The following is a 14,794-nucleotide window of genomic DNA, read 5'->3' as shown; positions in this document are numbered from 1 at the left end:
TCTGTCTACATTTGTGTGCAGGTCACGGCAAGGCGGCTCACCCGGCGCCTACGATCGCAGCTTTAGGTGGAAATACCATCAGTTTCGTTTCCTTTGTCATGTAAGTGTTACTGCAACTTTAGTTATAATGCACTCTGAAAACAACAATGTTGAGCAAAGTGCTGCAACGTGCGACATTAGAATGATTAAACCCCTTTACTGATCTCATCTACACCTTGTGTCATTAAAGAAAAACATTCCTTCTTCTACTCATTTGTGTTCCCATTTAATCGTTAACTAGACATTTTATTAAAAGACCAACAAAAAGAGAGAAACAGGAGGAGGAATAATCCTACAGGGTTAATAAATTCCATCCATCTATCCATCCAGCCACATAACCAAAATTATTGACTCACTCAACCAAATAACTGAAACCAGGTGTTCCAATCACTTCCGTGACCACAGGTGTATAAAAACCAAGCAGCGAGGCATGCAGACTGTTTCTGTGAAGGAGCGAGTCGCTCTTAGGAGCTCAGTGGATTCCAGCGTGGCGCTGTGGTAGGAAGCCTCCTGTGCAACAAGTCCAGTCATGAAGTTTCCTCCCTCCTAAATATTCCAGTCAGCTGTCAGTGGGATCATAACAAAGTGGAAGCAAAGTGGTCGGCTCCGTAAAAAGACTGAGCGGGTCGGCGGATGCTGAGGCGCAAAGGTCAGCAACTTTCTGCAGAGTGGATCGCTCCAGACCTCCAGACTTCACGTGGCCTTCAGATCAGCTCTAGAACAGAAGAGAGCTTCATGGATCGGGTTTCCATGGCAGCAGCTGCATCCAGGCCGTCATCACCAACGCAAAGCGTGGGATGCAGCGGTGTGGCGAACGCCACCACTGGACTCTGGATCAGTGGAGACCTGTTCTCTAGAGGGATGAATCACGCTTCACCGTCTGGCGATCTGATGGAGGAGTCTGGGTCTGGCGGTTGGTGGAGGGGGTATTATGGTTTGGGTTGGTTTCCAGGAATTGGGCTCGGCTCCTCAGTTCCAGTGAAAGGAATTTGGACACTTCCATGCTCCCAGCTTTGTGGGAACAATGTGGGAACGGCCCTTTCCTGTTCCAACATGACTGAGCACCAGAGCACAAAGCAGGTCCATGAAGACCTGGATGAGGAGTCTGGTGTGGGTGGACCTAGCTAGCTACAGGATCAAATGTCCAGATCGGATTATTCCCTCTGCATAGCTGGTTTTTATCCTGCATACATTTTTAGTTTCTCTACCACTTTACGCTCCTGAGTCATCTCCTACATTTGTTCTGGGCTATTTTTAATCTCGTCTAAATACTTTCTCATGTCACGTTTTACCTGTGCTGGTAGCAATAACTTTATTTATAGTTAAACAACATGTTTCAGGATTCATTAAAAAGGAAGATCCGTCTAAAGTTGATGATTTTACAGAAAACTTCAACCTGTTTTTCATCATTATACGAATAAATTATAAACATGAAAAAATGAGATGTTAAACCTTGTTTTGTTTTTTTTATTTATTTTATTTTTTTTACTTTGCCCTCGTCTTTACCAATTTTCTTTTTTTAAATAATTATTATATAGAGGAGCAGCTATTCTATTCAGTTCCATTCTATTTTATTCTATTTAGTTCTATTCTATTTTGTTCTATTCTATTCTACAGTCAGACGCTTTTATCCAAAGCGACTTCATCTGAGAGGAAGCAGCTGCAGCTTTTTGCTGTTATTAATGGGATGCTAGTAAATAATAGGAAATCTGTATTGGAAGGTAAAAGCCTGCAGCTGTTGCAGTCGGTTGAGCAGAAAACGTGTCTTGACGTGAAGTTTTGGTCTTTGTGTTTGCAGTCCAACGCGCTGCCGAGCCACGTGAAGATCTCCGTGTCCAGACAGACGCTGTTTGAAGATTCATTTCAGCAGGTCAGACATGTCTTTACTATTAATACACAATAAAAATGATTTTTCTAATTTTAGCAATACATAACCTAAAAATCTATTATCTAATTTATTCATCTATAATCTAATTTAAAATGTAACCTAGTAATCTATAATCTAAAATCTATATTAATATATGATAATCTATAATCCTGTTAATTTATTTTAACTTGGATGAATAGAATATAAATTGATCAATAAAATGGACTTGATTTCTGATTAACAGGTTAATGACTCAAGGTGACTAAAGAATCTAGAACCACAGACCAGAGAATCTAGAGCCACAGACCAGAGAATCTAGAACCAAAGACCAGAGAATCTAGAACCACAGACAAGAGAATCTAGAATCATAGACCAGAGGATCTAGAACCATAGACCAGAGAGTACCAAACCATAGACGCATTCGTGTAGCAGACTGCACACATCTGGTTGGGAGAGGGATGCGCCGAGCCTCCACCGACTTACGCAAAGCGCACGGCAGCGACAGAGTCACCGACATAACACAGATGAAACTGAGGCTCTTTTCCTAGTCCATGGCGATGAGTTCTAGTCCATGCCGATGAGTTCTAGTCCATGCCGATGAGTTCTAGTCCATGGCGATGAGTTCTAGTTCATGCCGATGAGTTCTAGTCCATGGCGATGAGTTCTAGTCCATGCCGATGAGTTCTAGTTCATGCCGATGAGTTCTAGTCCATGGCGATGAGTTCTAGTCCATGCTATTGAGTTCTAGTTCATGCTGATGAGTTCTAGTTCATGCCGATGAGTTCTAGTCCATGGCGATGAGTTCTAGTCCATGCTATTAAATTCTAGTCCACGTTGATGAGTTCTAGTCCATGGCGATGAGTTCTAGTCCATGCCGATGAGTTCTAGTTCATGCCGATGAGTTCTAGTCCATGGCGATGAGTTCTAGTCCATGACGATGAGTTCTAGTTCATACCGATGAGTTCTAGTCCATGCCGACGAGTTCTAGTTCATGCCGATGAGTTCTAGTCCATGGCGATGAGTTCTAGTCCACGTTGATGAGTTCTAGTTCATGCCGATGAGTTCTAGTCCATGCCGATGAGTTCTAGTTCGTGCCGATGAGTTCTAGTTCATGGCGATGAGTTCTGGTCCGTGCCGATGAGTTCTAGTGCATGCCGATGAGTTCTAGTTCGTGCCGATGAGTTCTAGTTCATGCCGATGAGTTCTAGTCCATGCTGATGAGTTCTAGTTCATGCCGATGAGTTCTAGTCCATGGCGATGAGTTCTAGTCCATGACGATGAGTTCTAGTTCATACCGATGAGTTCTAGTCCATGGCGATGAGTTCTAGTTCATGCCGATGAGTTCTAGTTCATGGCGATGAGTTCTAGTCCGTGCCGATGAGTTCTAGTGCATGCCGATGAGTTCTAGTTCGTGCCGATGAGTTCTAGTTCATGCCGATGAGTTCTAGTCCATGCTGATGAGTTCTAGTCCATGGCGATGAGTTCTAGTCCATGGCGATGAGTTTTAGTCCATGCTATTAAATTCTAGTCCACGTTGATGAGTTCTAGTTCATGCAGATGAGTTCTAGTCCATGGCGATGAGTTCTAGTCCATGCTGATGAGTTCTAGTCCATGGCGATGAGTTCTAGTCCATGGCGATGAGTTCTAGTTCATGCCGATGAGTTCTAGTCCATGCTGATGAGTTCTAGTCCATGGCGATGAGTTCTAGTCCATGGCGATGAGTTCTAGTCCATGGCGATGAGTTCTAGTCCATGGCGATGAGTTCTAGTCCATGCTATTAAATTCTAGTCCACGTTGATGAGTTCTAGTTCATGCCGATGAGTTCTAGTCCATGCCGATGAGTTCTAGTTCATGCTGATGAGTTCTAGTTCATGCTGATGAATTCTAGTCCATGACGATGAGTTCTAGTCCATGCCGATGAGTTCTAGTCCATGCCGATGAGTTCTAGTTCATGCCGATGAGTTCTAGTCCATGCCGATGAGTTCTAGTTCATGCCGATGAGTTCCAGTTCATGCCGATGAGTTCTAGTCCATGCCGATGAGTTCTAGTTCATGCCGATGAGTTCTAGTTCATGCCGATGAATTCTAGTTCATTCTGATGAGTCCTAGTTCATGCCGATGAGTTCTAGTTCATGCCGATGAGTTCTAGTTCATGCCGATGAGTTCTAGGCCATGCCGAGGAGTTCTAGTTCATGCCGATGAGTTCTAGTTCATGCCGATGAGTTCTAGTCCATGGCGATGAGTTCTAGTCCATGGCGATGAGTTCTAGTCCATGGCGATGAGTTCTAGTCCATGCTATTAAATTCTAGTCCACGTTGATGAGTTCTAGTTCATGCCGATGAGTTCTAGTCCATGCCGATGAGTTCTAGTTCATGCTGATGAGTTCTAGTTCATGCTGATGAATTCTAGTCCATGACGATGAGTTCTAGTCCATGCCGATGAGTTCTAGTCCATGCCGATGAGTTCTAGTTCATGCCGATGAGTTCTAGTCCATGCCGATGAGTTCTAGTTCATGCCGATGAGTTCCAGTTCATGCCGATGAGTTCTAGTCCATGCCGATGAGTTCTAGTTCATGCCGATGAGTTCTAGTTCATGCCGATGAATTCTAGTTCATTCTGATGAGTCCTAGTTCATGCCGATGAGTTCTAGTTCATGCCGATGAGTTCTAGTTCATGCCGATGAGTTCTAGGCCATGCCGAGGAGTTCTAGTTCATGCCGATGAGTTCTAGTTCATGCCGATGAGTTCTAGGCCATGCCGATGAGTTCTAGTTCATGCCGATGAGTTCTAGTTCATGCCGATGAGTTCCAGTTCATGCCGATGAGTTCTAATCAGATTCTAATGAAGATGTTTTATCTTCAGATCATGAACGTGAAGCCGTACGATCTTCGCCGCCGCCTCTACATCATAATGAGAGGAGAGGAGGGGCTGGACTATGGTGGTATTGCCAGGTAATAGCTGCTACGAAACAAACACACCTCTCTTCAGCTTCTCGTCTCGTTTCCACCCGTCTGACCTGTAAATGTTTAATCATGTTTATGTTGGTGTATTTTGTGTTCCTGCTGCTTCTCACCAGCATTGTTCCTTCTCTGGATCTTACCTTTGGTTCTACCTCCAGGATCCAGTCTGAGTAGACGAAAAAACCCGGATTATTTCATTTATTAGGGTGCAAACATGCCAGTTTGTGGCCTTCTCTGGTCACCAGGAACAAACACGTCACTGGTTCAGGTGGACAGATGCAGGTTTGCCAGCGTGGCTTAAAACGAGCCGTAGCGCTATCATTCAGTGCTCCAGTTCTGGCCCTGGGGCCAGGACCACCATCAAGTTTCTCTGAATTGATTTCAGAGCTCAGTAGATAAAAAAAATCATCCTGAAAAACGGCTTCTGGTCACATGACTTCAGGTAAACCTGACTCCCTGGTGTCATTTCCTGTTTGACCTGATGGTGGCAGTGTCTCACGGCTCTGATGCCTCCACTCAGACACACTGATGCAGAGGTGCGTGTTGGCTTGTTGCCACGGTAACATGATTCTGGAGGTCTGTCTGGTTCGTCTGGATGTTTTCTGCACTTTCTGCTCGGACCAGCAGGGAACATAATTCTCCTTAAATCAAACTGCTGATTGTTTGGCCAGTTTACTAATAAAACATTCAGCTGGTGAAGCCAGAAAATGATCTTTTTAGTTGTTTTGGTGATAACTACATGTCAGGAAAGCCACCATTGTTTGTAAGTCCACTAGCAGGACTGCAAAAGCTAAACATGTGGACGATGGGACCATTATAACCGGTGTGCAGTAAGCTGGTCCAACGTCACCGTTTCTGACTCATGAACAGACGTCTTATGTGATTATGTTAAAATGACCTTTTGAAGCTGTTTTATTCAGGCATGTAAAACCTGGTGAGTGTTTGTAGATGTGTAAACGTAGCAGCTCCTCCATCCCATCTGTCCATCCTGCGTCTGCCGTCCGTCCTCTTCTCTGTGAATCTGGTGATTTTTCTGTTGCTTCATTTGTTCTCTTTGGTTCTGTCTCTGTCTCCGGTGTCACGTCAGTGGTTTTACCCTATGGTAGGTGACATCATGCTGTTCTACCACAGGGTAGAACCACGGACGGGATGTTGGGAGGTGTCTGCGTCCGTCCATACACCCTCCCCCGCCCCATCAGTCCTGCGGGGGTGGGCGGGGCCTTGGGAGCGCTTGGTGCTGCAGCTGGTGGAGGGCCCTCATTCTGTCTAACATGCATCCTTCCACATCCCTGCTGTGTTTATCTGTCACATGTGTCGTCCTCCATGTGATTCATGTGTTTGGTGTGTGGAACAATCTGTGTATTTTTTATGTTTTTATATTTTAACAAACCAATTTGCCTCTTTAGGGGAAATTTAAGGCAAAAAACCAGGAAACCGTTCATTTTAAATGCAAGCATGTCATGTTAGCTTATCGTATTTAGTACTTCCAGGAGTTGGAATAGTTTTTCTGATCCTTAACATTTGATATCAGATGATCATCCTGTTGCTTCTGTGTTTGCAGGGATCGTCTTCTCTTCCTCTAAATGATGTTTGTTAAAGATGTTTTTCTGAGTTTTATCTCTGACGGTGATGAAACTTCTGGAATGAAAATCTTTGTTCTGACTCAGTTCCTCGCCGTCCTGCATCTCCCTCCTCTGTCCTCTCACTCTGCAGGGAGTGGTTCTTCCTGCTGTCCCACGAAGTCCTGAACCCCATGTACTGTTTGTTTGAATACGCTGGCAAGAACAACTACTGTCTGCAGATCAACCCGGCCTCCTCCATCAACCCCGACCACCTCACGTACTTCCGCTTCATCGGACGCTTCATCGCCATGGTGAGCTGTTCTTCAGCTTCTCTCAACATGTTAAATACGAATTACTTCTTTAACATCAGCTGGATGACTCACGGTTTAAATGAAGAAATGATGTTAATGAGCAGCAGCAGCACAAGGTCGGGTTACTGAGACCCGTCTTCTCGGGTTCATCTGCAGTTGGACCAGATCAGCCGAGGCGGCTGGTTTTTCTGCATGATGCCACATTTCAGGTGAAGCAACCAGAACTTTCTTTAGTTTTTTCTTCAAGCCAGAGTTGAACTTTTCGTTATGTAATTGGTTTAACCTAAATAAGAAGCAGACTACGGTAAATCTCTGGCTCTGAGTTCCGCTCTCCTTCCAGCCCGTCTGGCCGTACAGAACCGAGTCAGCTCTGCGGTTTCCTCCGGCAGGTTTAAGAGAAACCGTCACAGCCTGTCGATAAAAACCGGGACAGAAATCCACAACCTTCCCCGAACCACGAGGTCCGCCGGTTGCATGAAAGCGATGACATCACAGGAAATGAGTGGGTCGTCGGCGGGCTTGAAAGGGACGTAAATGTGTTGCTGGTCTGATAGAGGAGTGAGAGCGGCTTCATGCTAGAGGTTCGATTCCGCCATCAAACCTCTAACCGACGTCCTCATCAGTCAGACCGACTGAACCCAAGACGTCCGATCGAACTTCTAGAAATCGAATTCTCTCGTTTCAGGCTTTTTGGTTTATTACTGTAAATGTTATTTAATCCAGATATTCCTTTTTACAGTGTAAAGACTGGATTATTGGAAAGATTATTTGTGAATTAGAGGAAAACATTTGTCCTGTGATGGGTTTGGACCATTCTCACCGGTCTTTGTTGTACCTGGTTCCTTCAGTCCGTCGGACTCGGTGAAGCCAGATGTTTTTATTCTTCCTTCTTCCTGCTTCTGTTTGATGGAAGTAAGAAAGAGGAGAGACCTTCTGGAAACAGCTGGGTTCTTCTGTCTTTCTCTGGGATGAGCTTTTCCTTCCTGTGGTTTCTATGGTAACGTGTCCTCTCTGCAGGCTTTGTACCACGGAAAGTTCATCGATACCGGCTTCACGCTGCCGTTTTACAAGCGAATGCTGGACAAGAAGCCAACCCTCAAAGACCTGGAGTCCATCGACCCAGAGTTCTACAACTCCATCATGTGGGTCAAGTAAGTATCACAGAACAGGATCAAAGTACCGGGTGTTTTATAGAACAGAAAATGGTTTTCATCCTTGAACTTGACATAAACAAGGTCTGCAGCGGATTGTAGGAGCTCCCTGAAGCCTGAAATCCCCTTAATGGAAGTCGACTGATCAGAAAGGCTGAATCCTGTTGGCATCCTTACATCTGTACCGTTTGTTTGTGGTCTAACTGTGTCTAGAGAAAACAACCTGGAGGAGTGTGGAGTGGAGCTCTACTTCGCTCAGGACATGGAGATCCTTGGCAAAGTTTCCACCCACCAGCTGAAGGACGACGGCGAGAACGAGCTGGTCACCGAGGAGAACAAGGAGGAGTACATCAGGTAAGGCAGCAGAGTGGTAGCGAGCGACGCACGTCAACAGGAAGAGAAATGATGGATGCTTCCTCCTGCAGCCTCCTGACGGACTGGAGGTTCACCCGCGGCGTGGAGGAGCAGACCAAAGCTTTCCTGGACGGCTTCAACGAGGTGGTTCCTCTGGAGTGGCTGCGCTACTTCGACGAGAAGGAGCTGGAGGTGAGGAGCAGAGAGGTGGCTGGTAAACAGCCAGTAAGGCTGGTTCATGTCTTTATATCCAGGTCAGAACTCAGAATGTAGTAGACATGTTGTGTAGGTCAGTATGAAGCAGCAGGGTTCGGTGGAAATATGAAGGAAGTGGTCTGGGGAGGGGGTGGGACTTCCTGTGACCCAGAGGCGAATCATACAGCAGCAAGTCTAACGCAGAAAGTTGTACCTCAGCTTCTCCGTCTGGTCGGTTGCAGCTGATGCTCTGCGGGATGCAGGAGATCGATCTGGCCGACTGGCAGAAGAACACCATCTACAGACATTACACCAAGAACAGCAAGCAGATCCACTGGTTCTGGCAGGTACACACACACCACACACACACTCCTCACACTCATGCTCATCGGTGAGCACCGATGTCCGCAACATCTCTGTCTGTCTCATCTGTCTCCTGCTGTCTCCTGGTGTCTCCTGACGTCTCCCTCTGTCTCCTGCTGTCTCCTGCTGCAGGTGGTGAAGGAGATGGACAACGAGAAGAGAATCCGTCTCCTTCAGTTTGTAACGGGAACCTGTCGTCTGCCGGTCGGAGGCTTTGCTGAGCTCATAGGTACAAAATACTGTGTGTTGCCATGGAAACTGTCTCTCTGTCCCTGTCTGTCTCCCCGTGTCTGAGCTGAATCTTTGTACAAACCTGAATCCTGCACCCGTTTCTGGGGAAAAGCTGGATGTCTCGTCTCCTGGAGAAACATTTGCTGCTCTGAATGAAAAAGCTTCACATAAAATTGATGAGTCAGCCTTTATTTTAGACGGAGCGGTTTGGTTTGCAGAGGTTGAAAATGTGGGAAAAAAGTGTGTGAGTTTGATGGATGTGGTGGTGCTGATGGAGGCCTCTCATAACTGGGTTCAAATCTTTTTTCTTGTCTCTTGTTCCTCCTGCAGGAAGTAACGGGCCCCAGAAGTTCTGCATAGACAAAGTGGGGAAGGAGACCTGGCTTCCACGAAGCCACACATGGTAAGAAGCTGCCTCTTCTGCAGCTAGACAGACATGAGGCAGGTCCATTCAGTCATCATCATCATCATCATCATCATCCCACTTTCCAGGAGAGCATCCTGGTATATCCGCCCAGCTCAGAGGCTCTCACTGCAACATCTTCAGAGGTTTTATTCAGCTTCTTGGTGTCTGTTACCTGGACATCCGCTGGCGACTCTTATTGGTTAAAAGATTTCTGAGGGAAAAGCAACAGTGATGCTGATAGTCCAGCAGAACATGAAGGAATCTAAAGGACGACATGTCTCCAAAGACAAACACAGGAGGCCATTTATGGAAATAAATGCAGGATTTCACCTCTTCTGAGTCTTTTAGATGATGCAACTTTCTAGTCTGTGAATTCGTTTTCTTTTTTCTCTGGTCTCAGCTTCAACCGTCTGGACCTGCCGCCCTACCGAAGCCTGGAGCAGCTCCGAGAGAAGCTTCTGTTTGCCGTGGAGGAGACGGAGGGATTTGGGCAGGAATGATGCAGGAAGCGGGTGGAGGAGGCAAAGCGTCGCTGGACGCTGGAGACATTTTTCTTTATTCTTTTTATTTGTTTGTCACAGGGCAGAGAATCAGCTGAAACCTCTCACCTGGGGAAGATCATGTCTGTGGCCTGAAAATCCCAGAGGACAACTGCATGTGCACGTCCATGCGTGCACGTGAGTCTGGTTGTTGATGTGAAGCCATTGTGTAAATGCATATCGATGGTGCACGTAGGTTTGACTGATAGCACATAAAACCCTCACACACCTGCACCACCTGCTTAGACCCATTTTAACCTTAATGTGGACCCACAACAGCACAACTGCCCCCCCCCCCCCCGATGATGCAGTATCACACAGTTCCCACCATGTGGAGGCGAGCGGGCTACGAGACGGAATCAGACGTTATCATGAACCGTTTGAGGCCAGGTGGTCTCGGACGGACTCCAGAGACGAGATGTGGCCGAGTTTTTTATTTTTCTGTTAATTGTGAAAGTCGGTCGAGGTGCATCCTGGTTGTACAAATCCAAAATAAATGAGATTTCAGTCTTAAGTCTGTTTTTATTGGATGACGTTACCGTGATGTGATTGGGTGAAAACTGCTGCTTCTGCCCAGAGACGATGGACAGAATTCCAGAAGTTTCCACCAAAATCCCAAAAAACTTGGTTTGTTTTAGAAATAAATTTCATTGGAAAAAACTGAGTCCACACTTGATACGACCTCCGTCACTTCTTGTTCTGCAGGATCCTGGAGGGACTTTCCAGAAATAGTTCTCCATCAAATCCATTGAGGTCTGGGTTCTGGGGAGGATCCTAGAACCCAGACCTGGGTCAGACCTCAACTGTTAGTAACAAATATCTTAAAACTGTCATTTCTTCACTAACTCGTCTGAAATGTGTGAATTTAACAAAACTTGTTCCTTTAAATGGGTTAATGTTAATGTGTTCTGGTTCCCACTTCTGTTCCTGATCTGGTTCATGATCTGGTTCCCTGATCTGGTTCATGTTCTGGTTCCTGATCTGGACTGAAATGAATAACCAGTGTATCAGAGAGAAATTTTGCTGGCGATGGCTCGGATGACGGCGTCTCCTTGGACTCAGTTCTGGCTCTTTTCTACAGATATGAGAGTTCTGCACATTTAAATCACAACAATAAAAGTAGAAAAAACTAAAATCATGAATCAAAATTAATGGCAGAATTTTTAAAGGTCATTTAAACACCAGCTTTCATCCACGTTAATGGACGAGATTAAAGCTGCAGCGATGAACAAAGTCAGATCAATGAGATAAAAATATCTGTCATTAAAATCTTTTTTGGTGTCTCATGACTTTACTAAATTAACTTGTGTTCTCTTAGAACGAAGCATTTCTGTCTCCTCATTGTGGGTCCACATACATGCAGCTGCCACCATTTTACTACGGTGTCTCTGAATGGACAACCAAGCTTTAAAACTTAAGTCGCAGCTTTGTCTGAAAGGAGCTAGAGCTCCATGTGGGATCAGTGACGCCTTAAACGCACCATAGAAGAAGACAGTACACCTGTAGTTACCTGTAGTGCTCCAACTCACATATGAAAACATCTTAATGCTGGAAGAAGTTTGGCCTCTGACAGCCACCGTACATTCCCTACTAGATGTCACTGACTACTAGGGACACAATATTTGATATTTAGCAAATATCTGGCGTGTTGATATTTTCATGTTATTTGTCCGATAACTGTCTGCCGGTAGCAACGGGGTTACTACATGGTCTACGTGGTTGTAGTTATGACCATTTGGTCTTAAGTCCAGTCAGTTCAGCACAAGTCTGCAGAGCCGAAGTCTCCTGCTTTTTGCATTAATTGTGTTTTTAAAATAAATCTGTATGAGCTGTTAGTCAGGGTGTCCAGCTACCCGGAGGGAGATCGAGGGGGGAGGAAGGATCGGGGTGTCTTTTTGTTTGCAGGATCATGCAGAAAGTTATGCAGCGAAGTAGGACATGGTCTAACTCAGGGATTAACTTTCATCTGGAACCAAGATTTTATTTAGTGTATTTGCAGAGTTGAGTTTTCACCAGTTAAACAAACCAGGATTTTGTCTTTTTCTTTGTGTTCATGTTGATCTGCAGAACTACTTGTACTTTGGATAATTTGCATTATAGTTGAGTAAGGTAAAGTTAGAAAGATATTCACAGATTCAAACTTCCGGGATCAATAAATCTTAGCTGAGTCGTTCTTAAAACACAAATGATGCCTATGTACAATTATAATAGCATAAACTACGAGCTACAAGGACCAAAATGTTGATTTTTTTCGAAAAACTGCCGTCCTCCGCACTAGACTCACAACATTGCTCGCTATGCAAAGCCTTCAGCCGGGCGAGCGTCCGGGGACCGTCTGCAAATTGCAATACCACATTTTGATGCTGCAAACAAAATTCAATAACTCCACTGTTATATAGTATAGACACTCCAAACTCACTACACACATCAATGGTCTCCTCATGATCATACTACAACAGCTTTTTATGGAAAATTTACTTTTACATAATTTTGATGATTTTTTTAAATTGTGATAATCAATGATAATGCCAATAATGATCAATAACTCCACTCTTATACAGTATAGACACTCCAAACTCACTATACACATCAATGGCCTCCTCATGATCATACTACAACAGCTTTTTATGGAAAATTTACTTTTGCATAATTTTGATGATTTTTTATTGTGATTAATCAATAATGATGCCAATAATGATCAATAACTCCACTCTTATACAGTATAGACACTCCAAACTCACTATACACATCAATGGCCTCCTCATGATCATACTACAACAGCTTTCTATGGAAAATTTACTTTTGCATAATTTTGATGATTTTTTATTGTGATTAATCAATAATGATGCCAATAATGATCAATAACTCCACTCTTATACAGTATAGACACTCCAAACTCACTATACACATCAATGGCCTCCTCATGATCATACTACAACAGCTTTTTATGGAAAATATACTTTTGCATATTTTGATGATTTTTTTATTCGATTTATAAATAATCGATTTTATTTATGAATAAAATGTTTAAATAGTATCGGAAATGGTGCAATATGCAGTAAACAAGATTATTAACTTGTTGTTGATGACAACACCGCGGTGAAGTTGGTTTTAGGTTGGTATTCGACAGACATTCATCATTTCCGTGTTCAATAGCTTCCGTTTCACGTGACCAAAACACACAAAACCTGACCTGTATTATAGCACAAGATGAGACAAACAAGACACACCCCTTTTGATTCATTTTGAAAGATCCTTCTGTTTTTTACAAAATTTTTACAGTAAAAATATCAATATTTCTTCAATAGCTTCCACAAATTGTGACCGCGGGGCCCCAAACCTCAACTAAAATATTCTACTGAGACACACAAACAAGACACACCCCGTTTGATTCATTTTGAAAGCTCCTTCTGTTTTTTATAATTTTTTTACAGTAAAAATATCAATATTTCTTCAATAGCTCCAGCAGACACCCAGCCTGCTGGGGGGGACCACCAGCGCCCCAGTCACAGACACACCCAGCCAGCCTGCTGCTGCGTCAGGTCCGCATGACCTCCAGCAGACATTCAGCAGGCACCAAGCCTCCGGAAGACATCCAGGGCCCAAGTCACACTCCTCCCCAGCCAGCCTGCTGCAGCTGGAGGCCTGCATGACCTCCAGCAGACATCCAGCAGGCACCCGGCCTGCTGGAGGACCTCCAGGGCCCCAGTCCCACTCCTCCCCAGCCAGCCTGCTGCAGCTGGAGGCCCGCACCCAGCTGGCTAGAGGACAACCGGAGTCCCCGAGCCCTTCCTGGCCACCGCGGAGCCGGTCGCGGCGCACCGCCGCGGAGGAAATGCGCCCGGCGAGGGCCAGCCAGCGCCGGGGAGAGGTCCCCGCCGCCTGCCCCCCGAGAGGAGAAGCGGCGGGGATCCTTCCGCACCGGGCGGCCGTCCCTGACCCGTCGGGTTGAATCCCCCGGGCAGACTGCGCGGACCCCACCCGTTTACCTCTTAACGGTTTCACACCCTCTTGAACTCTCTCTTCAAAGTTCTTTTCAACTTTCTCTTAAGGTACTTATCGACTATCGGTCTCGTGCCGGTATTTAGCCTGAGATGGAGTTTACCACCCGGTTTGGGCTGCATTCCCAAACAACCCGACTCCGAGAAGACCGTGCCGGGGGCCGTTACCGGCCTCACACCGTCCACGGGCTGAGTCTCTGACCGACTGAGGTTGTATTCGAAGTGGGTTAGGGGTTGGGGAGGTCACCCCCCCCGCCAACCCCCAGGCGTGGCTCCCCGGAGGAGGGGAGGCTCACGGAGCTCGGGATCAGCCGGGTTTCCCGCTGCGACGGCAGGCAGGCTCGGGAGCGGGCACCCCCCCCCCCCCCCCCCCCCCCCCCCGCGCGCCTCAGGCACTAAGGGCGGTCCGCTCTCGCCGAGTTTTCCCTGTGGTTCGCACGCGTAACGCAGTCAGCTCGGAGACTGGAGGGTCCACCGGCAGCCGCGCCCGACTCATGCCAGGGGCTCGACGGGAGTGGCGCCCCTTCCCCGGAGCCGGGGAATGCTTGGAGGGGGCCGCACCGGGCGTCCCGGGAGGTCTGAACTTAGGGGGATGAAGGCGCGCCGTAGGCGGCCTGCAACAGCCCCAGCCGCGGAGGAGAGGCTCCTCCGATTGATGGCAAAGCGACCCTCAGACAGGCGTAGCCCCGGGAGGAACCCGGGGCCGCAATGTGCGTTCAAAGTGTCAATGATCAATGTGTCCTGCAAATCACATTAGTTCTCGCAGCTAGCTGCGTTCTTCATCGATGCACGAGCCGAGTGATCCACCGCTAAGAGTT

The 14,794-nt window shown here is 46.3% G+C and overlaps 1 protein-coding gene and 1 non-coding gene across 6 annotated transcripts in view; one reads left to right on the top strand and one right to left on the bottom strand.

Annotated features, from left to right (window-relative positions):
- The window catches only part of wwp2 (WW domain containing E3 ubiquitin protein ligase 2), a 108,757-nt gene extending 98,268 nt beyond the window's left edge, over window positions 1-10,489 (top strand). For all 5 annotated transcript variants that reach the window (XM_041996281.1, XM_041996279.1, XM_041996282.1 and 2 more), the window contains 11 exons: window positions 22-100; window positions 1,838-1,909; window positions 4,766-4,854; window positions 6,577-6,736; window positions 7,754-7,887; window positions 8,101-8,241; window positions 8,313-8,433; window positions 8,679-8,783; window positions 8,932-9,028; window positions 9,361-9,433; window positions 9,837-10,489. In XM_041996281.1, coding sequence (XP_041852215.1) covers window positions 22-100; window positions 1,838-1,909; window positions 4,766-4,854; window positions 6,577-6,736; window positions 7,754-7,887; window positions 8,101-8,241; window positions 8,313-8,433; window positions 8,679-8,783; window positions 8,932-9,028; window positions 9,361-9,433; window positions 9,837-9,936 — 1,171 coding nt within the window. In that variant the 3' untranslated portion in view covers window positions 9,937-10,489. The remainder of the gene's footprint in view (window positions 1-21; window positions 101-1,837; window positions 1,910-4,765; window positions 4,855-6,576; window positions 6,737-7,753; window positions 7,888-8,100; window positions 8,242-8,312; window positions 8,434-8,678; window positions 8,784-8,931; window positions 9,029-9,360; window positions 9,434-9,836) is intronic.
- Window positions 10,490-14,640: 4,151 nt separating this feature from the next.
- LOC121648243 lies at window positions 14,641-14,794 on the bottom strand. Its single transcript, XR_006011930.1, has one exon. It is a non-coding gene; the product is annotated as a 5.8S ribosomal RNA (ribosomal RNA).

This window comes from Melanotaenia boesemani, chromosome 10, assembly GCF_017639745.1.
Source record: "Melanotaenia boesemani isolate fMelBoe1 chromosome 10, fMelBoe1.pri, whole genome shotgun sequence".
Classification (NCBI taxonomy): Eukaryota; Metazoa; Chordata; class Actinopteri; order Atheriniformes; family Melanotaeniidae; genus Melanotaenia; species Melanotaenia boesemani.
The sequence above is the reverse complement of the archived record's forward strand: the minus strand, read 5'-3'. Positions and strand labels throughout refer to the sequence as shown.